The sequence below is a fragment of the Hippocampus zosterae genome, chromosome 11, assembly GCF_025434085.1.
Source record: "Hippocampus zosterae strain Florida chromosome 11, ASM2543408v3, whole genome shotgun sequence".
In the NCBI taxonomy this organism is placed as follows: Eukaryota; Metazoa; Chordata; class Actinopteri; order Syngnathiformes; family Syngnathidae; genus Hippocampus; species Hippocampus zosterae.
Genome location: NC_067461.1, coordinates 10,391,311 through 10,412,503, shown reverse-complemented (window position 1 = coordinate 10,412,503; position 21,193 = coordinate 10,391,311). Strand labels below are relative to the sequence as shown.

At 41.2% G+C, this 21,193-nt stretch overlaps 3 protein-coding genes across 3 annotated transcripts; 1 reads left to right on the top strand and 2 right to left on the bottom strand.

The window, feature by feature from the left end:
- Positions 1 to 53: 53 nt before the first annotated feature.
- Positions 54 to 11,100, bottom strand: adam8a (ADAM metallopeptidase domain 8a). The gene is made up of 25 exons (XM_052079520.1): positions 10,976 to 11,100; positions 10,768 to 10,865; positions 10,593 to 10,666; positions 10,446 to 10,524; positions 9,065 to 9,141; positions 8,538 to 8,742; positions 8,233 to 8,310; positions 8,061 to 8,129; positions 7,423 to 7,592; positions 7,251 to 7,332; positions 6,035 to 6,177; positions 5,773 to 5,950; positions 5,602 to 5,691; positions 5,293 to 5,488; positions 4,802 to 4,883; positions 4,547 to 4,724; positions 4,381 to 4,467; positions 4,218 to 4,302; positions 3,321 to 3,429; positions 3,035 to 3,233; positions 2,384 to 2,431; positions 2,220 to 2,276; positions 1,629 to 1,679; positions 1,476 to 1,556; positions 54 to 1,048 (listed from the first exon to the last, which is right to left on the bottom strand). The coding sequence occupies exons 1-25, from the start codon at positions 11,019 to 11,021 to the stop codon at positions 1,004 to 1,006; spliced, it is 2,607 nt and encodes an 868-aa protein (XP_051935480.1). The 5' UTR covers positions 11,022 to 11,100; the 3' UTR covers positions 54 to 1,003.
- Positions 11,101 to 11,634: 534 nt separating this feature from the next.
- znf511 (zinc finger protein 511) lies at positions 11,635 to 14,666 on the top strand. Its single transcript, XM_052079544.1, has 6 exons — positions 11,635 to 11,876; positions 11,956 to 12,032; positions 12,315 to 12,516; positions 12,634 to 12,758; positions 14,152 to 14,391; positions 14,519 to 14,666. Exons 1-6 carry the CDS (start codon positions 11,739 to 11,741, stop codon positions 14,589 to 14,591), a joined length of 855 nt encoding a protein of 284 aa, XP_051935504.1. The 5' UTR covers positions 11,635 to 11,738; the 3' UTR covers positions 14,592 to 14,666.
- On the bottom strand, positions 14,624 to 17,245 carry msx3 (muscle segment homeobox 3). The gene is made up of 2 exons (XM_052079545.1): positions 16,745 to 17,245; positions 14,624 to 15,992 (listed from the first exon to the last, which is right to left on the bottom strand). Exons 1-2 carry the CDS (start codon positions 17,097 to 17,099, stop codon positions 15,586 to 15,588), a joined length of 762 nt encoding a protein of 253 aa, XP_051935505.1. The 5' UTR covers positions 17,100 to 17,245; the 3' UTR covers positions 14,624 to 15,585.
- Between the last annotated feature and the right edge of the window lie 3,948 nt (positions 17,246 to 21,193).

Genomic DNA, 21,193 nt, shown 5'->3' with positions numbered 1-21,193 from the left:
GTATGCAGTAATGTACTGTGTTAATGTCCTCAAATAATTGCACAGAAGAAAAATCTAGTTTTCTGTAATTTTATTTAAACACATGCATGCGCACACGATGGTCTTTATAAATAGAAATAAAACTCGGATTGAACTTTGAATCCTCGTTAAATGAGTTATTATTACTTCTATAAGGGACGATGTGATGGCAACTACTGCATAAAACATACTTTTTTTTATCCCTTGAGAAGTTAAAATCCACATGGGTTGCAATGTGAAAAAGACAATTGTCAAGCACAAATTCGTACATTCATACAGTCCCACAAATGGATTCAAGGCAAATTCATTCAATTGACATCAGTGGGTCTCCAAGTCTGGTCCTGGGGGAGCCCCTATCCAGTCTGATTTAGATGCTTCCCTAGCTCCAACAAACCTCATTCAAATGAGGGACCATTACCAGGTTTGTGCGCAGCTTGCTGATGAGCTGAAAATTTGAATCGGATATATTGGAGCTAGAGAAACATCTAAAACAGGCTGGGAAGGGGCTCCCGAAACCCCCGTCTACGCTCTGTCCTTTTATCATACAAAAATATTTAAAGTGCCCACGTTGGTGCCACATTTGAAAACTTCTCTTCGTACCAAAACAATGAGAAAAGAGTTACAGCATCAGCAGTGCAATCATAAAGTGTTCACATATCTCAGGATCGAGGAGAAGCGGGAGAGATGTTTCCCTTCAAACAGATCATCGTCGTCTCATCATGGTGGCGCAGCAAAAAGAGCTGTCAATCACAGTTTTAAAAAGAAGCAAGGCAGATGGTGGTAATCCTCACGGCGTAAGAAAAAAGAAAAACAAAAAGAAATTACACTGATTTTTGTTGTTTATCCTTCAGCTGGGTCTTGTCCCTGCATGAACCGACACCAACGTCTCCTGAGAGCTTTTTTTTCTCCCTTCTTTTTAAGTCCTTGTAGTTGATATAAGAGCATCAGTATCTGAGAATTTCAGAAGTGGAATGATTCCCCTCGGTCATCTGGGTCTACTGAGTCGAGTCATGGCAGCTTTTCCTGCAAGCTATCCACATAAATACAATCAGCAAGCACACATCAGAAGCATCTTTCAATACAATCTCTTTAGACGTGCAGCCAGTGATGAATTTAGCACTTTTGTTGCTTGATTTACCCACTTTATACATCCATTTTCAGAATTATCCTCACTACACACAGCCAATCCCAGCTGACTTTACACAAAGCACAATTAGTTGACAATAATGTGTCAATGTCCTTTCTCTTTTTTTGATTTATTATTTTTTTTAAACATACTGGATATTACTTTTCAGGTGAGCTAATACCAAGCCACTGCTAGTTCATAAATCGCTATATTGGGATGATGGCCAAAAATCCACAATTGTGAATACAGATTCCTCGGGGATAACAATGAGAGTCTGACAAGACGAGGCGTGGCGGAGTTAGCGAAACACCGCTGTGGTCTCGAGACGTACCAGCTGAGTGTGAGGCAGCTGCAGAGGGACAACGGCGGGCTTTGGCTTCACTGGAGGCGTGACAGGTTTTGGCTTTGTGACCTGTGAGAACGCAAATGATTACATCGAAACAACAAAAACATTGGCCACGTGGATGATTAAATCTTGACTTACTGGTTTGGACGTTAGTGGTGGTAGAGGTCTGGACGGAGGGAGCGGCCTAGCCTGGAAGTCATCACAAATCAATATGTGAATAATCACACGTTTTGGGACATGCCTCTTAATGATTACTGTTTGGCTGCTCAGCCCTGAAGTTTCCCCTGAGTCATAGTGCAGGAACAATGTGGGAAAGGCCCCCTTTTTTCTTCCAACCCTGTACAAAGCCAGCTGATTTTTGCAGATTTGTTAAAGATAAAAAACAAATAAAAATGTATAAAAAAACAACTGCGTAATTACTTTCCAGACTGAACTTTGTGCTACAAAAAAACCTAACAAACTGAAATTATTAAGCCAGGGAGTTGTACCCATGGGTATGAGGGTGTTTCATAGCCCACTCTTATAATAGGGTTCAAAGTTCAGTTTCGCCACAGGTTATACACATTTGTTGTTAACAAACACACACACACACACACACACAAAGTTTTCATTTCTTGATCATTTTGACAGGCAATTCCGTTGATCCATATATTCATCATGAACTGATTTTACAATTAAAACGATGAGCCGTTTTGCGAACATTTGATTCCCGTCGATTTTATACATTACCTCAGTGTAGATAGGCTTGCTTGGCACTGCTGGTGGTTGCAAGGGTGGCCTTAAACCCTAAAAGAAAAAAAACATGATGTGACTGATGTAGGAATATAAACACTGATGAGGATGATAAGAGTGGCTTTTGTGGGGGTTCTGTGCTAACGTCTGGATCAAATTACCTGTTGGATCTTTGATGGCTGAGGTACAGTTGGTTCCTTTTTAGGGGGCTGTAGGACACAATGAGGTGGAAAGAAAAGCATGATGAGTGCTTCCCTATGAAGTTGACTCTGTAAGTTGCCACGTAAAATGACCTGGCGGGCCGGATCTGGCCCCGGGGCCTTGAGTTTGAAACCGGTGATCTAAAGGATATACTCCACGTTTGTTTTGGTTACATGAAGAGCAATACAATTTGTCCTCACTACAATTACAACATGAGGTGTCTTCCAAAGAAAGCGGTTTGACTGTACTTTCGTTTGACACAGTTTTAAACTTGTCTTTTTACTCGTTTGACCTTCAGCAGTGTGAAAATGTTAATTGCATCACAACCTGCACATATAATTATGGTTTTATAATGGAGACAGCTGGAACAAATTCATTCACTACACATACGTTGTGGGAATAGATGATTTCATTTTTAACCTTTCTTGGTTCCACTGTACCCCAAATGCTTCATTTATTATCCAATTTTGTCTATTTGACCATTTTAGTCTTGATGGGACCCTTTCCCTCATAGGAGTTCCTCATAATCCGATCCAGGCAATACTTCCTGTTTGTTGTTTGTTTTTAAAACATTTTGAAGAGGCAAAAGCTGCGCGATCTAAGTGACGAACCTCAGGAGCGGTTCTGCAGGCTTTGAACCTGGCATTCGATGGTCCAACCATGGAGAAGGAATGCGGTTTACACACTTGAGTAGCTGACGACTCTACAAAAGTTGGTTGGCTGATGGTTGTGGAACGAAGGTGAGGGCTGCCCCGCGCATTGCCTGATCGGAACAAAGGATTTGTCTGTCCTGAGGTGGAAGGGAGGCATCTGGAAAATAAATACCCACAGAAACTAAGATAAAAAAGACACGAGGGCTTATTGATCCATCAAGGCCAAGAGAGTTGAATGTCAAACCTCTTTGAAGGTTGTATTTTCTGGCAGCAGCACACGCAGCCCCCGATGAGAAGGGTCGCGACTATGAACAAGCTTACAGCCAGGGACACAATAAGCCCCATTCCCCCGCCTGGAAAGACACATCACATTATCAATCTCCATTCGTTGCTTGAGGGTAGCGACAGTAAATGCCGTTTAATGTCATTACTGTATCTACGAAGGGGAATTCCACCATACTGGTGCCTCTATTTGATCACAAAAGCACACTTGTCCGACCCCATGTGGAGTACATTCCAAGTCATAAGTGTCAAGGAAAACAAGGCAGAGTCACAAAAAAACCTTCTCATCAAGCTCACCTACAGGCAAGTACTGTATGTACAGTGCGATATCAGTGCGATTAGCTTCGTGCCTGTGTGATTGTTCCAGTTCATACAATACAATACATGCTGATTTAGATAGCGGATCCATCCTGTTTTTGTCCTTTCTTGTTTTGTATTCCTACTCCTTTTTTTCCTTTTTGTATCTTTTATACGCAGAAAATAGTGCATCATTTTTGGTGCTTTATCTGTAAAATCTGACACGCAGCACGTTTTTGTTTCCGTTTTCCATTACTGCTAAGCTGTCCACTGTATTAACCACTGTCCCTGAAAGGGTGAATCTCTGTGTCTGGAAAGTACCGGAACGCATCTGAGATCATTAAAGTTACAGTTTTTTGCATTTTTGGGCACAGCGTCGATCAAAGGCATGGCCACTATTTGAGAAATCGTAAGAATGTGAGCTGGACATTTCAAGCTTCAGACCAACATTTGCTTCACACACAACAGTAAGGGTGTCAGACACACAAAAAAAACATGTGGGCATCTTCGATATTCACACAATCACACAAAATTGATTATATACTGTGCATGAGTACTGTACCGTCGGACACTTGCGATTCCAGCACCTCACAGTAAGGTGGAGCCCAACCAGGATCGCAGTGACACTTGCTCTGATGGTTACAAACCTATTGAAGATCAATTCAGTCAGATACTTCAAATATTGAGTGTATGTGAGCGTGTGTCTGTGTGGGTAAAATATTCACCCCGTGGTTGTTGCATTTGGCGGAGCAGTCGTTGGTTCCGTACGCTCTTATGTTTTTGATGTCTTGACACTTTTGGTTGTGGCATACCTTCAAGATGGATCAGTACACATGTTAGCAGCGCATACCGTCTAGAGCAGCTCCAATCTAAAGCGACACTAAGTTTTACCATATTGTTGCCACACTTGGTACCGGTGGGCACCATGCCCAGGTCTGCAGGGTAGTTGTCTTCAGGGTTCATGGTCGCCTCGTTGCATTCCTCATTTCCTACTTTGTAAAAGGACTTCCTTGCTGTCACTGGGAACTCCCACCCTCCCGAGCAGAAAAGTGTCCCGCATGATTGCTCTCTGCATACAAAGCAATCAATCACAAAGTCAAAAAATGCTATCCAAATATGTTAATATGTCATTGTGTCAAAACATACTGGCCAAAACATCTACGGGTAAACAGGCTCTTTCTGCAGCCTCCGTGCTGATAGAAACAAGCATCTGCAGCGACTTCAGCATCTATAACATAAGGCACAAGACAAGTGACCCGTGTTGTTAAACAGAATCAATAATGTCATTTTTCATGAAGTGTGCAAGGAAATATTATTTAGTGTACTTAGCACATCTCGCAGAGAGGACTCACGAAGTGCTTTGTGTGGTTAAAATATGGAATTACAAACCTTTTATATTCATATCTAAAACAGTAAAAACACAATGAATCAAAATAAATGAATCAATTAAGTCTGCCGACTGGCAACAAAATGTGTTTTTAATATGTGTTTTTAACTGCTTTTTACAGAAGCAACTGACTGCAAGGATGGGGCACGTTCCGCCTTTTAGTTTTAAGGTTGGGCAGTGGAAGCCAGTGCAGGCAAGTGTTATAGTCGAACTTATGAGAGTTAGACCAAAATATATTTGGGTGTTCTACCTGGTCCCCACAGTCTCTTGCAGTGTTGCTGTCGCGACGGACACTGTCCGTTGTAGCAGTATCCTTTCCCACGGTTGCATGGCAGCCCGTTCTGGGAGTAGGCGTCGGGAGGACAGGAGGCAGATAGTCCAGAGCAGTGTTCTGCCAAGTCACAGTTTCCTGTCTTTGGCCGACAGACGCTGCCAGACGCTTTCAGCTGAAAATGGCCGTGGACCACAAATGCAATTGATCACACACAACCGACGAGCCTGCAAATTGTCACAGCCGCGACCAGCACGTTGAGTGGACGCACGGAGAGTGTATACGCACTTGACAGTCGTGGCAGCATTCACCCTCGGCACACTGAGCTCCTGCGCTAAGTCTGCAATTCGTAGCGTTGCAACAGGGATTCTTGCATTCCTTGGAAGTCGGCATTATATTACAACCCAGCCTTGCTTGTTGAGATTTGGTCATGTAAATGTTTGCGTGAGCGCAGCCTACCTCTACAGTTCCGCAGTCACACTCCTCACCGGGCTCCAGGAAGGCATTGCCGCACACTGGCCCACCATAAAGGCGACCGGTAGAGGGGGTATTCAACAGACACGCTGGGTTGATCTCCTCCAGGAACCTGTTGAGCTGGTGCTGGCTGCAGCTGCTGAACGTCTTTGGAGGCACGGCACTAGAGGAGCAGTCAAGATGCCCCGATGTTTACTCGTGTTTGAGTCGTACAAATCGGGCTCAGTCGGAGTTTAAATTCACATACCCGATGCTCTCTGCCATAATGCAGCCTTTTTTTGATGTCAAAGAACCGCAGATACAATTCTCCGTATCGTGAGACAAGCCCAAGTTGTGACCCATCTCGTGGGCGATGGTAGAGGACACTCCTATTGCGTTATTGTTGTGGTCCTGTCGGCACAGAGGAGGGGTGTTAAGACAAGTGAAATTGAAACACTGCGGAGCCCATGAAGTCTGGCACTCACCCACATTTACAAAATATATCCATATATATATATATATTTGTATTACACTTATATTGAACTGTGTACAGCTCTCTTCTGAAACATTTATTTTTGTGCATGCAAACACTTTGTTTTTAATTCTTTCTACCCCCAATTTTGCTGCTGTAGACTGTAAATTTCCCCAGTGTGGGACGAATAAAGGATATCTTAAAATACGCACTCAAACTGCAGTCAAGTTTATCTATGGACTGAATGTTCCTCTTTTCCTTATCTCTGACTCTTGTAGAAATTTAGGAGACTTAGTCCAAAAAACGAGAAGAGGAATATCCACCAAGTCATATAAAGTAAGCATCAACTGACATATGGATTGTCACTTGACTTTCAAAATAATAGTGTTTTTTTTTTTTTTTTTTTACAACTACTGGTATCTTTCACACTTGTATAACATTGAATTATATTCAAAAGATCATGTTTTATGTTAGTTTAATTTGATATTTTGGTATTAATTAATTGCTCAATTGTGTGAAACTGGTTGCTCCAGAAGATGAATCTGATCGTGAGGCGATATAGACAAATCGCACTGTTGAGTCAGTCTTAAATATCAAGAAGGACAACATGACTTCATCTATGGGAAATCGATACCACCATTTTGGCACAACTCTTCTGCACAACATTACTCTGATCAATATGCTGCACTGTTCATAAATTATATACATAGTGTATGAGCTGCAGTCTACCCAGATGACTTTTGGGTCAAAGGCGGAGTCCACCTTGGACTTGCCACCAGCCAATCACAGGGCAAAAATAGACACAAACATTGTATACAGTACACACACACAGAGTAAATTGATGTAACAATAATTAATCAATCATCCATCCATTATCAATTAATATATTGTTAGTTTGACCAATTTGTGGATCCAAGACACTTTCGCCAAAGCCCAACTATCATCAGCCACCGGTTTTTCATAGTCTTTTGATGATTATCGATGACTGTACAAAACAAAAGTAAGCAGCCACCTCATTGACCGCTCCCGAGCTCGAGGTGCACATTGCATTTGTGTTGGCCAGACCGACCGTGACCCCTTCAAAATCCAAGCCTCTAAACAAGAAAAAGAGAACATTTTTCACATCGTAGTCAGAGCAGACGAGAGGCTCTTTGTGTGAGCCAAAAAATACAGCTGAGTCTTACGTGATGAATTGTGCGTTGTCATGCTTCATCCTCGGCAGGAGGTTCCGCTGGCGCCACTCGAGAAAGCGGCTGAGGGTTTGTTCGGGACTGGAGCTGACCACTATTTGATCTCTGTACGACCAGATCTCAAGTCCAACCAACATCACTCGGACACCCACAGGACGATACAGCTGGAACACAATAGCGGGGAAAAAGGGAAAGCGAAAATGTCGGATCCCTCGATACAGTTTGTGGAGAAAAGTTCAAAGGCGAGTTAGACATGACGCTACGAAGGACATGAGCGGGGATCATGGTGTCACGGACCGCCACTGCCGGGTCTACTGTCTGAGGAGTCACAGACATTGGCCCAATTTTGAGAGAATATGTAAAGTTACAGAGTGGAATATGTGTGAAAACTCCTCTGCTTAGGTGTTAAGATTCACAGTTGAAGTGCGAGAACTTCTCCTTTTAATCACTTGGAGGGAACAGACCGTATCAGCACACTTTTCCCTCTATTTCTGCTATCCAGACGCAAAGCGGGTTGTGCATGCGCATGAAATATTCCCAGACCACATAAAAAGAATCGAGGAGTTGTGTGAATTTGAAAAAGAACCTATTTCACGGTACTGACTATTTCTGTCTGTGTGAGGGACACGTACCCTGTCAACGTTGTTTGCTATTTCAAGCACTCTGGCCTCCACTGTCCTTTGATTACCAAACCTCTTGTACTGGAAAGGAAAAGATTGACATTAGCAGATATGGGAATGCATATCGTTGATTAAAATCAAATATACGGCAGGTTATTTTGGATCTGAGAAAGAGGAATCAAACCTCCGTGTTGTCGACCACCACAGCGAGCTCCACTGTTCTGGGTTTTCGTTCTCTGTCTCTGGTCTGGCCTCTGCTTCTCTGAGGACGTTAGATATTTTCCAAGGGAAAAAAAAGACATTAGTACAGTCGTAAAAGATATACAGTAGGGTGCTTGGAATTGAAGGTATGGGGATGGTATCCAATCATCTGAGAATTTCGATCATCACACTGAACTGAATAATTATGTGGTGTGTGTTGATGTAAAATATGAGTGTGCTACTTGGCTGCAAAATGTATGGATGTGTCTATGCTGCGTCTGTCTTTACCAGACTGCTGAGCTGGAGCAGTCCAGACGGGCGAGCGATATGATCATAGTACATGGTTGTGTTTCCATGGGAACAGGAGCTCCTCTTCCTTCTCAAGTGTTTATAATTGTAAATTGCATGAAGACCCTCATCAGTGTGACCTTCAGCCTGCTGTGAGGCCAAGGGTTCTATCAGGTACGTCTCATCTTGGAGGTGCACAAACCCCCTGTAGGGAAAAACAGGAACTTCAGGGACAGAGCAAAGACGAGAATTGCCATCATATTAAACTGAAATCTTGTTCATAGGAAATACTTGAAGTGGTTAAGACTGAGACATTTGGATCTCAAACGTAGTCATACTCAATCTTATTAATTCTCATAGAGGAACTGGCTGCAGGGGAGTCTGTATTTAACATGCTGGACATGAGTCGTGGTGGGCAGTCTCAAACTGTTGTGGTTTTAAATGAATTTGCCATGCCATGCTATGGCAATGATAACCTCTTTGGAATTAAGTTTACCGGATGGGAAGCGGGAGGCAAAAAGACTTACTTTAATCCTGAGCACAGCTCCATGCTGGCAGAGGAGTCGCTGACTCCCACGACATGTCCGTGGTAGTAGCAGTGATTCTGAACATGTGAGGAAGAGACAGATTTGACAACAAATATCTCAGTGAATATGAGGCCAAACTTGACGTGTTGCACTTTGAGTCACGGTCAGAGGGAAATAAGAAATCAAGAACATACATTAGCATTACTAATCAACTTCCTGTGTGAGTTGTCAGAATTAGAGGAAGGAACTATGTCATTAAGTAATCGACATGTCCACCTCATACGTCAAATCAGAGTCCACTTGGGTGGTTATGAAGTAAATCTGACAAAAGTACATCGCGGATGGGTATTATGCCACAGGATTTCCTGTACTTGATGCCACAATCTCCTGTGTTGAAAACATTACATTTAAAATCATATAAACACAAATGATTTGGACACAACAGTGAAATTAATAACTAATCAATCCAGTGTTAGACTGGACCAATCATTCTCAACTGGTAGACCATCCATCCATCCATTTTTTTTATGTCTTCAGTGGCATCGCTGGTGGGCTGGAGCCTTTCCCACCTGACTTTCCAATCACAAAGCACATATGGACAAACGACCATTCGGACTCGCATGTAGAGTCTTCAATTTAACTAACGCGCATGTTTTTGGAATGTTGGAGGAAGACGGAGTATATGGTAGAAAAAACACGCAAGCATGAGGAGAAGACACATGAGAAGGAGAGGGGCCTGGATTTCAACCCCCAACCTTTGAACTGACTCACATGTATTAATCTTGACATATGCAAAGATCACGTTCACTGAAATGAGGATTACACATGTAATTAGTTGCAATCACGTGTTTCTGAAGGCAATTAAAAAAACAAAAACAATTATTTGCCTTGTCTGAGTCCTACAAAAATGGGTCACAATTTAAAGACCATGGGAAAATGTGAGTCCCTAAGGGAAATCATTTGAGAACTGCTGAATTACATACAGCCTCTTTAGTCATGTAAAGTCCTTATCTTATCCAGACATGTCGGACCATGTTGAGATTCCAACTTTGGGAATCACTTGGCCATGCCTGTTTCATAGAAAACAAGACCCATTGAGGCATTATTAAATGAATTCAATCTCTCTCTCTCTCTCTCTCTCTCTCTCTCTCTATATATATATATATACATATATACAGTATATATATTAACCCTCTATTTTATAATTACCGGTACATTATCTTATTCATGGATTTAGTAGGCTGTGACCTTTATATGACTGATGGCCCCTGACTGAAAGGAAAAAGTTTATCCACCCTTGCCTTACATTAATATATTTCAGTCATTGTAAAAACATACGCCCCTAATTCTCAACACACAACCCTCATGAAACAACACATACCTCAAGAGCAGGCGTCACTGTTAGTTGGGTGCCTTGCTCGGAATAATGTGTCACAAAGAAGGATTTTCCAATGAGCTCCCTGAAATGATCATTGTGGTTGATATACACGAATATGCACTCAAGAAGACAACAATAAAACTCTCTTACGTATTTCTTTCCAGATGTAGTGTGCAGTTTTGTTCTGCAATCCTCAAAGAGTATCTCAGTACATCAGGATACTTCTGGTCAACATACACAAGATTAGTAGATTACATGTGCATGAGAGATTTCAGAAGTTAAAATGAGCTGCCGGAGGGTGTGTTTGTGAGGGAAGGTGACTTACCTGATGGGTGGCAGCACCAGTGATGTGAGATGAATTCTTCAGCTTCTGAGGTATCACTGTTTGATACTTCCTCACATGAGGTAGAGTCCACACACTCCCTGCAAAGAGGAATATCCCAATGAGCCAAGAAAGAAAGAAAGAAAAAAATATGAAAGAATGTAGAAAGCGACAGATATGGAGGGAAAAAGAAAAAGAGAAATACCCGTACCCCACGCGGAGAAGAAAATCCATATCACATATCCAAAGTGGGTCATATTGCTCGGACGGACTCAGTCATTGTGAGCTGGAATGGTCTGACAAAATGCCGAAAACGAGGCATTTCTCCGCCCCTCTCTGTTGTAATTTCCTCAAACTGACCCTCTGACGCGTAGAAATCCCAAGAGAATAATAAAAAAAAGATCTCTAACTTTGCTCTTTAAACCCGTGTATGACACCGTGTATGTTATAATGAGGACCTATCCATAACGAATAAGATTGTTTCATTCGGTAAAAATTAGCTTTAAATCCCAAGTATTAGAAATATAAGCACAACGAATTCAAAATGATTGATGAAAAAAAGAATCATAATATATATACGGCTGCATTCTGACACATTAATGGGGCATAATAAAATAAAATTAAATGTAAAAATAAATAAATCAATGAGTCGGACAAAGTTTAGGAGCAGCGTGTTTGCTATCATCTGCTGGCCATTTATTGTACTGCATATACCAGAAATTAATCCAGAAAATACACCTTCAGTGCTCAGTTATCCCACTCAAACACTTCCAAATATTCGATTATGCCTATGTGGCAATAATATAAACAATTAAAAAATAAAGTCTGTCACCATCAGCTTAATTTAAATTGGTCCCACTTTTACGCCATTTCCGTCTTTAATTCTAGCGTCATCATTCAGCGACACGCGCAACTGCAACCAAAACGGCGAGCAAAAAATGCATTTTTGATTTCGTGGACGTTGAGAAACAGGAATGTTACAACCAAAATCGTTTCCGACTACGGTACGCGAAAATGAAGACTGCACGACTGACGACATTTCGCAGAAGGAGAACCCGTTTAACTTCAGCCCACAGCTCATCTACCTTCACAAGGACCATGAGCTGTTTGAGGTAAGGACAAGCTGCACTACTTTTGAATTAATGTACCGTACTGTACTCCCATTTAATTCAGTGGGCATTTTATTTTCAGGATGGAGACGTTGAAAGACATCTTTACCTTCAAGACCTCTATATTTCAGAGGCAATCGACGACAAACAAACCCTAAGGTGTGACAGTTATACGCATGCATCTCCTGTGGGTAGAGACTGCTAGAGCGTTTAATTTGCGGTGGCAAAAGTACTTCCACAAACGGATCTAAGTACATAGAAGTACAGATACGTATGTGTTAAAAAAGGTAAAAACTCTAAGTAAAATATAGACTGGAATGTACAAGTACAAAAATACAAATACACAAAATATCACTTAGGTTTTACAGTATTTTTTATTGATTGCCGGTATTTTTCAGGTGCTCAGAAGTTAAAGACGTTTTTGTGTGGTTCTTTCTCCAGTGTTTCAGAGTTTGCCTGTCACATCTCTGGCTGCAACGCAGTCCACGGCACTTTAGAGGAGTATGAGCATCACTACAACTCCTTACACAGACACGTGTGTTCCATTTGCCGGCGCTCACTTCCCACCGCCCGCCTCCTGGACATTCACATTCAGGAGTGGCATGACTCTCTCTTCATCGTCCTCGCCCAGCGGCAAGACATGGTATGAAACACGAGAATCAAAACTGATTTCCTTGGTGGAGGAATCCAACGTTGTGAATGTTTTCACAATCGGCATGTCTACGGAAAGTGCCTTTACATGGCATGCGTGATTTTACAGTACCGGTGTTTGGTGGAGGGCTGTGAACACAAGTTCAGGACGAGTGCTCTTCGGAAGGACCACATGATACAAATTCACAAGTACCCTCCAGACTTCAGATTTGACAAACCCAAAAGAGAGAAAGGGTGAGACTGCACGTATTTCATTTGCTCGGTAGATGGCAGCAGCGTTCTCTATGTACAGTACATGTTTATCTTGATTGTATACAATACAATACATGCTGATTTATATAGTACGTAAACTATATCTACATATTTAACTATCAATATATAATCTATAAACATATTACTGACAGCTAAATATAAGTATGCTTTTATTTTTATTTAAAATCATTCATACTGATATTCAGGGGTGGGAAGGCGATGAAGTTGTACTCAATTACTTTTACTTTATAGAATAATATGACCCAATTAAAAGTAATAAGTAGTCCTTCAAATAATTATTTGAGTAAGTGTAAGTGTTGGTAAGTATAGAGTGAACAAAAAGTAAGATCATATACGCCAGATAGACAAAAATATAAATAACGGATCTGCAAATTAAGATTATTTGTACCTAATGTAGGTGGCAATGTCACTGAAAACATCACAGTTCCGAAAGTGGCTGTTACCCTGTAATGACAGGGTGCATTTTCAAGGACACATGCAAAGTGTTAATTTTTATTAGTAAAATATAATTTACATGACCACAGTTACTCATTTTATCAGGGCACTTGTTGTGCGCAATAAAACCATGTTAAAAAAATGTTTGATTTAGGATAATTTAAATGCGTCTTCGTGCACAATGGTGAGCAATATAATGTGGGGGACATCCCAAAATCATCATTACACAATAAAATAAATGCATAAAAAGCAGAAAACATATTTCAAAATACTTAAAATTGTACCGCTATGTTGGCAATTGTTGGCCACTTATAAGACCTCCAAGTTTCATTATTCTGCTATTATTGTCATGATGAGAGTGTGATTCTAATGAAGACACAAATGGTGTTCTATTGTGAGATTAACCCAGCTATTTTTTCCTCTGTTGTTTCTCCTGTGCTTCATGTAAATGCTGAGTCATTTTGAAAACTTTGCCTCTTTGTGGGGCAATGCATGGAGACTTTGTGTCCAGTCATGTGACTGTCTGGCTCTGTTTGAATGATAAACTGGAGTCCATATTCAGTCATGTGATACCACCTGAGGCACAGGTCTCTATAGAAATATAAATATAAATATATCTCTACAGAAATATAGATAGAAAAAAATTAAAATTGTGAGCAGAAAGTAGCTCATCGTAACAGAGTAAAACTCTTTCTTCATAATGAAAATACGTAATTGAAAGTAAAGTATGTTCACTTAAAGGTACTCCGTCAAAGTTCCATAATTCAATGTAACGGAGTAAATGTAGCATATTACTACCCATCTCTGTTGAGATTCCAAAGTAACTTTTTGGTTCACTTGTGAGTTGCGACCTTTGTTTACAATTCTTTATATTAACAATAATAATATTCCGCTAAAATGTCTCAATTTATTTTGTCAGAATTCGAGGGGCAAAGCAGCAGCAGCAGCAGCAGCAAATGGACATAGCGATGGAGGTAGTGGATCATGCGTGTGAGGTACTTTGTGAGGAGCAGTCCAAACAGGCAGATCAAGAGGAATCCATGGAGATGCCCGCATCTGCGACAGGGAGCTACTCCACTGAAAAAAGCGCCTCTCATGAGCAGCTGGCAGCAGGTCCCAACACAAATAATGAGCATCTGAAACCACGATACTCCAACAGGTTAGCGGGGCTGCTTTGATAGCATTTCAGTCATTTTCAGCTTTTTGACCTAGAATTTGAATTTCACTTAAATATTCCATTCTAAATTGAACAATCTTGCTTTACTTTTTTTCTCCTCTCTCTCTAGGGTTCCCTCTAATGTGTGCTTTGGTCACGGCTCCATTCGAGGCTTCAGAGGTCACAGAGGAAGAAGGAAATGAAACATTTTCAGAAATCACAAATATGATTTCGGTTATTTCAGATGACGGTAAATAAAATATTTATTTGCATTTGCATATCATTTGTTTCAGGCAGTCCTTTGTGTGACATACACATTACTTATTGTCTGGCTTCAAAACTGACATTTTAAAACAAAATACAAACAAACCTCAGTATATTTGTAATAAACTTTAATTGCGCCCCTTAAAAATGTCAGCTAAGAAGTATATATAAAATACACTTAATCACTCTTGAGTATAAAATAAGTCATCATTTTTTATTTACAGACACAAATGGTGCTTGCTGTTGTCTTGGAAGGGAAAAAAAGTAAATTTGTAAAGGTCAATAGTGTAAAAATGATTAATGTTGGGAAAACGAACATATTTTGACATTGCAGAATGTGGAGTATCTTATAAATTCACATGGAAAGGTCATGATCCATTTAAAATTTGAATACAATTATTGCTCTTCTGTGCCATGCTGTTGGACAGGCTACTTGTATCTTTGGATGAATATTTTAGGAAGGTCACAAAATACATTTTTGGCTTGTAAATCCTGTTCAAAATCTGTACATTTGTACATAAATATCCATACAAAGCTCAAACACAGAAGTGTTTCACTTTCTGCTTTTTAACTTACGTTTTAAAAGTATAATAATTTTTAAGAAATGGGTTTTACAGAAAACATCTAATTTTAAAGGGAATTTCAAAAGATATGCATTTTGTTGTTGTTTTTGACAGCTTTTTACACTGCAAAAATGACAATTTTTAATTAACCAGCTAAAGTGTAACATGTTTAAGGCCTCCTAGAAATTATTTAATGGCTTATATATTCGCTACAGTTTTTATTCATTGTTAACAATTTTACGTGAAAGTTTTTTTCCAACCAAATAAATATTCTCACGTAAATTTCTTCATGTTGCTTTGTGGCGTGGAGATCATTTTAAATGTAAAGGCACACACACTCATACCCGCAGAGTGTCCAATCAATGCGGTGTTAAGACAAGTAGTACATCCCATATGGTCCACCGAATAGTCTTGGAACCGGTAAGGCAGGTCGCGGGCTATTCACAGCCCCATAGAGGGCCGGTGCGCCCATGGGTGCACTCACGGGGAAGGGGAAGGCAAAGGCCGGCAGCAGCGGCTTGGCTGCCAGCTTGAATTTCTCCAACTCTGCCTCCTGCAGTCTCTTGGCCTTTGCCCTGCGGTTCTGAAACCAAATCTTCACTTGTGTCTCTGTGAGGCTCAGGGAGCTTGAAAACTCGGCTCTCTCGGCGATGGACAGGTACTGTTTCTGGCGAAATTTTCTCTCCAGGGACAGCAGTTGAGTGCTCGTGAACGGAGTTCGGGGTTTTCTGTTGTTCTTGTGTTTGCGCAGGTTGCAGTGGCTCGGGCTGGGGAGTCCTGCGAGGACACACAGATCATTAACAATCGCATCCTTTCACCAAAAAGTCAATTTTAATTGCATAATAGCTGTAGGGGGGGGGGGGGGGGACGAGATATTTATACACTCAGTTGACACTTAATTGCTTCGACGCTTGCAGAATTGAATGAAACTTATATAACAGGCTAATGACCATAATTGGTACTGAGATAATAGTACGTCCACTTCATTGTGTTTTGTAATTTGCCGACGCCTTGTGTAATAATAAGAGGAGTATCTACAATATTTTGTATCTTTATTGAGAGGCTAAAAATATTAGAAAAACGTCCCGGTAGTATTTGCAGTGCATTTCTACCACAACAGGAACACGTTCACGATATTTTATTAAAGTAGGACTTCCAGTTCAGTGAAACGTAAGCCTTGTTTAAACCACCCCAAAAACCGCATTCTGTATTTTTATGCAGCGCTTTAAAATAACATTACTTTCGTTTTAACATTTACTAATACACGAAGACGCTTTATAAAATAAATGTAGACAAATGTTAGGTATATTCTTTTTGTAATCAGGATACGGTATATTTTATATATTACCAGATGTACCTAAACTGACCTGATGTACCTAAACTGACCAAATCAAATCTAGCTCAGTGCGCGAAACCACTTATTTTACTTGTAGCCCTCCTGATCTACTCCACCATAAAGAAATACATACAGGTAAATATATCTGTAATTCTTGGACACGATTCATCGATAATTAAGTGCTTCCACTCACTGGGAGGTGATGCGTAGGAAGACTGTAACCAAGGGCTGCTCTCCTTGTCGTTGACATCCACGTTCTCCGTTTTGAACCGATTAAGTTCCACTGGCGAAGCTCTCTCCGCGTCCTCTTCCATCCGCGCGCTGGATTCCGTAGATTGCTGACATGTAGTTTGGTTCCGGTCCGACATGAGCGACTCCACGCTGAAAGGCAGATCCACACTTTTGCCTTTACACCTGGCGACAGGTGACGAGTCGAGCTGCTCGGGTGCGGAGCCCCCCGAGACGCGCTCCTCCGCGGTAATGTCCCCCGGTGCGGCCGAAGGTGGCGATCCCTGCGCAGGATTCATGACGCACAGTTGAGGTGCCATACAATCAAGAGTCCCTCCTCGCTCTCCGTAGATATTTGCTTGCTTTACCCCAGTAAATGTGTTTTTTTCCTTATCTTTAATGATAGGACCACGCACCGACTTGTTACACACGTAGTTAAGTGCTATCCCGACTCACCGTACCACAAGCCTTCTTCTGTTTTGGCTCTCCGTGACTCCACCCAGACTCTCTGATAGGGCAGGAAACCTCTTGACGGCGTTGTGATGCTCACTTCGAGCCAAGGGCTTAATTTGAGACCCTAAAAATGTTATATTGCTTGCGCTCTCCTCCCCTTGAACATTCCAGCAGGGTTTCCCCTGTTATTTGACATTCCTTACTGTATCTCAGTCATTTTACAGTCAGCATTTTACTCTCTTGTGCCAATGACTCTTAGTCAAGGGTGGCACATCGTTTTCTTCCAAGGACACTTTGATACTCTCAATATTCAGTCTTGATTAATTTAACACTCGAAAATCAATTCACCAGTGTAGGTTGAAGTGATGCAAACCAACCCAGAGTAAATGTTCACTTATAAGCTATACGTCTGAGTGTTACTCAAAGATTTGTCAGCATCATATTCTCAGAACCATTAAGAATGAAATGAAAGGAAAGTCCAATCGGGACACAAACTTCCATTATTCTTGCTAGGATCTGTACGAAAAATTTAAATTGTGGTAAATAAAAAACATCGCACTACTGGAAAAAATGTTCTCATTCCCAAACAATTTTTACCATAACTTCAACAATAGTTGAACAAAATATTATACTTGACCTCAGATTTCAAAATTATGTAGCCATAAACACATTTTTTCAAGTCTAAATGGTTTGGGCGTTCTCATTGGAAAAAAATCACTTCCCTTCCCCCAGTAGTTGAGTACAGAGTAGGGAATAATTGGTGAACAATGGCGAAAAAACTGGTTCAGCTACTCGACTTGCCCTTTTGTTATGGAAATTTGAAAACGCAAATTGCTGGGCTGTTCACATCTGAGTGAAGATATTCATCCAATCATTCATATTCATCCTTATCAAGCCATTTGGCTCCCCTTTGCATTTAAGGTAGAAAAACCAAATGGCTAGACTGAAAACGTTCTAGTTTAATGGGCTGCGTTCCAGTCCAAATACTGTACCTCAGTTTTCAGATGAAATATGAGTCCTCCCACCTCTCCACAAAAAAAAATTCCGAAATGACGTCACACCCCGATTGTGGCTTTCTAGTAAAAATTGATGGATGCCTACAGGAAATCGTCGGTCGGCCACTCAAAATAGAAACGTTTTGTTTCAAAACCAAAATATGACTGAAAGGGGATGACACCACACGCGGTCGTCTCACGGTGATTGCAAAACTGCGGCTTTTGTCATTTTGGTTAAGTTGACTCTTCCGGGATAGGTAAGTCATTTTTAGACACAGCATGAGCTGGGAATCAGTGGAATAGACAACTGTTAATTGGATTTTTTCAGCGCAAGTTTCCAAAAGTGCCTGTTTTCCGCAAAAAAAAAAAAGACAGAGTTATGACCACATTCTGTCGGTATCATGGAAGTTCAGTGGAGTTGCTCCAATTTCCAGGTGATATTTTGTCGCTGCGGCAACTTGCACACAATCGTTGTTAAAACTCATTCAGTACCACCCAATTCTAGACCAAGTCTGAAAAGACGTTTAAAAACGTCTTTGGGAGTGAATGAGTTAAATAAAAATAAATGGATAAAGAAATTGATGCTATTGTCCCCATCTAAACACTGGCAAGATGAGTGTCACTCATGTCATTGCCCACTCACCTAGCTAGATCTGAAAATTCATCAAGGCTTCCTTATCTGAGCAGTTGTGTTTGAAAGTATGCAGACACTTTCATCAGTGTGTTTTTATCAAGGGCAGGAATTGATCAAATCTAGTTTATTTACAGTACTCGAATACACTGGAATCACTGTAAAGTTTCTGCCTCCTGGCCTAGTGGTAATGAAATGATCTATGGGTGCGTATTGGCCGTATTTCAACCTATTGTGGACTTTGTCTGCCATCCACTGGACGGACACAGTGAAACTCCAAATCAAGTTGATGAGGCCCCATTAAAGAGGCCCGTCCAATTGGATCTTGCTCTGCAGCACTTTAACTCGAGTCAAATTGTTTTGTGAGAAACCTGATATGTTTTTTTTCTCCTGATGGGAACTTCTTTTTTTTCAATTTTATTTGGGGTAAGGGGGGCACTACTAGCGCACTGAAGATCTGTGGGACAATTGGTTAAATGGAGTTAACCGTTTCTTTCCCTGGGGTACTTTTCTTGCTTTGATCCTGCTGTGACTGGCGCCTGTCTGCTCCATGTCTATCCCCCAACCCTTGTAGCTACCCGCCACCCCCTCGTCCCTCCCACCTTTGCTCTTTTCGTGTGTGCGTGTGTGTGTGTGTGTGTGTGTGCTCATGTGCATGTGTGACTGATAGATTGCTGAGTAACCAGACAACATTTCAGTGCCTGTAATTTAGTGTTGAACATGACATTCTCCCTCCTTAATGTGAACGTAGCAACTTTTGGCTTTGATTTCAACTCTTTGAAAAATCATCTGGGATGGCTCTGTGGGCTTGTTTTGTTTATTTTAAATGAATATGTAGTTATTTTTGTCACTCGCATAGACAGCAGCACGCACATTCCTCAAAAGTCATATTTTGCTTTGAAAAATAATTTGTGGAAAGAATAAAAGTAGGAACTGCGTATAACCGACTGATATTCGGTATGTAATGAAATGTTGTTGGCTGACTGAGGGACAAGACACCCTTTGACTTTAGTCCATCTCTACATCTGTCATCTTGGCTTGTAAATATGAAAGCTTCAGGATTAGTAACACACCGTGTAAATTTGCAGTGGACAAAGTTGCACTCATTTCTGCAAAGGCTAGGATTGTTTAATGAGATAAGTGTGGGCTTCCTCTCAAACAAAACATGTTGGAGCAGGCTTTACTTCATTTAAAAAAGTGTTCTCATTTCATTAGACTTTCGGCAGGCTCCTCCTGGGAAAACCTTGGGAGGGTGCAGAGTCATCTGGTATAAACATTTCTAAAATGCGCGGCTGGGGAGTTTTGGGGTGTGAGTGTAACATCTTTAAAAGTAAGCATAGCAGAAAATTATTCCGTGCGTATGTGAGTGCCAACACCGGCTCGTCAGAAAGGATGTTGGATGACATCCTTTCCTCGCCATCTATAACAGCTCACATGCCATTGAAATCATCTTTACATCGGGCTCAAGTGTTGGTTTAAGTTCATGCAGACGTGAGCTATTTTGCTACGATTTGGAAAGGCACACACCTGCCTTTATATGATTCCGGATTTGATGTCCTAGCACAAACCAAGCATGAAGTCATAAGAATTATCTGCAGATCACCGAGGCGCACTTCTGCGAGTAAGGGGAAATCTAAGAACCCTAAGGGCTCTTCCTTGAGGTGGCCCTCCGTCTTAACTCAGCGATCTGGGAGAAGGACCTTTGTCAGGGAAGTGACCAAGAACCCGGCGGTGACTCTGTCAGACCGCCAGCGGTCCTCTGCGGAGACGGGAGAACGTTGCTACTGTCTCATGATCAATCTCAAGTCAGGATGGCTGGTCAGATGCTTGTGGGACAGGACATTGTTTTTGTTCAGGATTAAAAACAATACACTGTTATTTTGATTAGGTATAGAGAATCTCTCTTTAAATGTTCGGAACCCCTGTTTTCAATGCCAATGTTGTATTTTGGGTAGAGCATGTGGTCATCGCTCACCTTCCCATAGCTTGATTTGTTATTTTCTCTTCTTTCCACAGCAAATTAGTAGCTCATTTTTTTCTTAATTGCTTCAAGATATGATAAAAATAATCCATTCCGTCATATTCTTCTTCATGATGAATTCCTGATTTTTGGCAGCCGACACCAAGCCCGATGTTGGAGCAAACGTTTTGAGAAATTGATGCAGTAGCATGAATTTAGACACTCGGTGAGACAAAAGCGACAGATGATACTCTTTGTAATGACCTGCTGGTCTGGTGATGTACTCAAATGCTCTTCATGTAGCCTCTGTATGTTAGCATGACTCGGCTGCCACGGAAAGTGCTGACAGGTGAGGGGCCGAGCGGCTTGCGATTC

Excerpts from the sequence above, each read along its gene's own strand:
- znf511 (XM_052079544.1), top strand. The coding sequence starts at position 11,739 with ATGTTACAACCAAAATCGTTTCCGACTACGGTACGCGAAAATGAAGAC. Across the intron at positions 11,877-11,955 it reads AGGACCATGAGCTGTTTGAG|GATGGAGACGTTGAAAGACA; the intron begins GTAAGGACAAGC and ends TTTTATTTTCAG. Across the intron at positions 12,517-12,633 it reads TCGCCCAGCGGCAAGACATG|TACCGGTGTTTGGTGGAGGG; the intron begins GTATGAAACACG and ends GTGATTTTACAG.
- adam8a (XM_052079520.1), bottom strand. The coding sequence starts at position 11,021 with ATGACCCACTTTGGATATGTGATATGGATTTTCTTCTCCGCGTGGG. Across the intron at positions 4,303-4,380 it reads CCAAATGCAACAACCACGGG|GTTTGTAACCATCAGAGCAA; the intron begins GTGAATATTTTA and ends GATCTTCAATAG. Across the intron at positions 3,234-3,320 it reads AAAATACAACCTTCAAAGAG|ATGCCTCCCTTCCACCTCAG; the intron begins GTTTGACATTCA and ends TTTATTTTCCAG.
- msx3 (XM_052079545.1), bottom strand. The coding sequence starts at position 17,099 with ATGGCACCTCAACTGTGCGTCATGAATCCTGCGCAGGGATCGCCACCT. Across the intron at positions 15,993-16,744 it reads TTCCTACGCATCACCTCCCA|GACTCCCCAGCCCGAGCCAC; the intron begins GTGAGTGGAAGC and ends GTGTCCTCGCAG.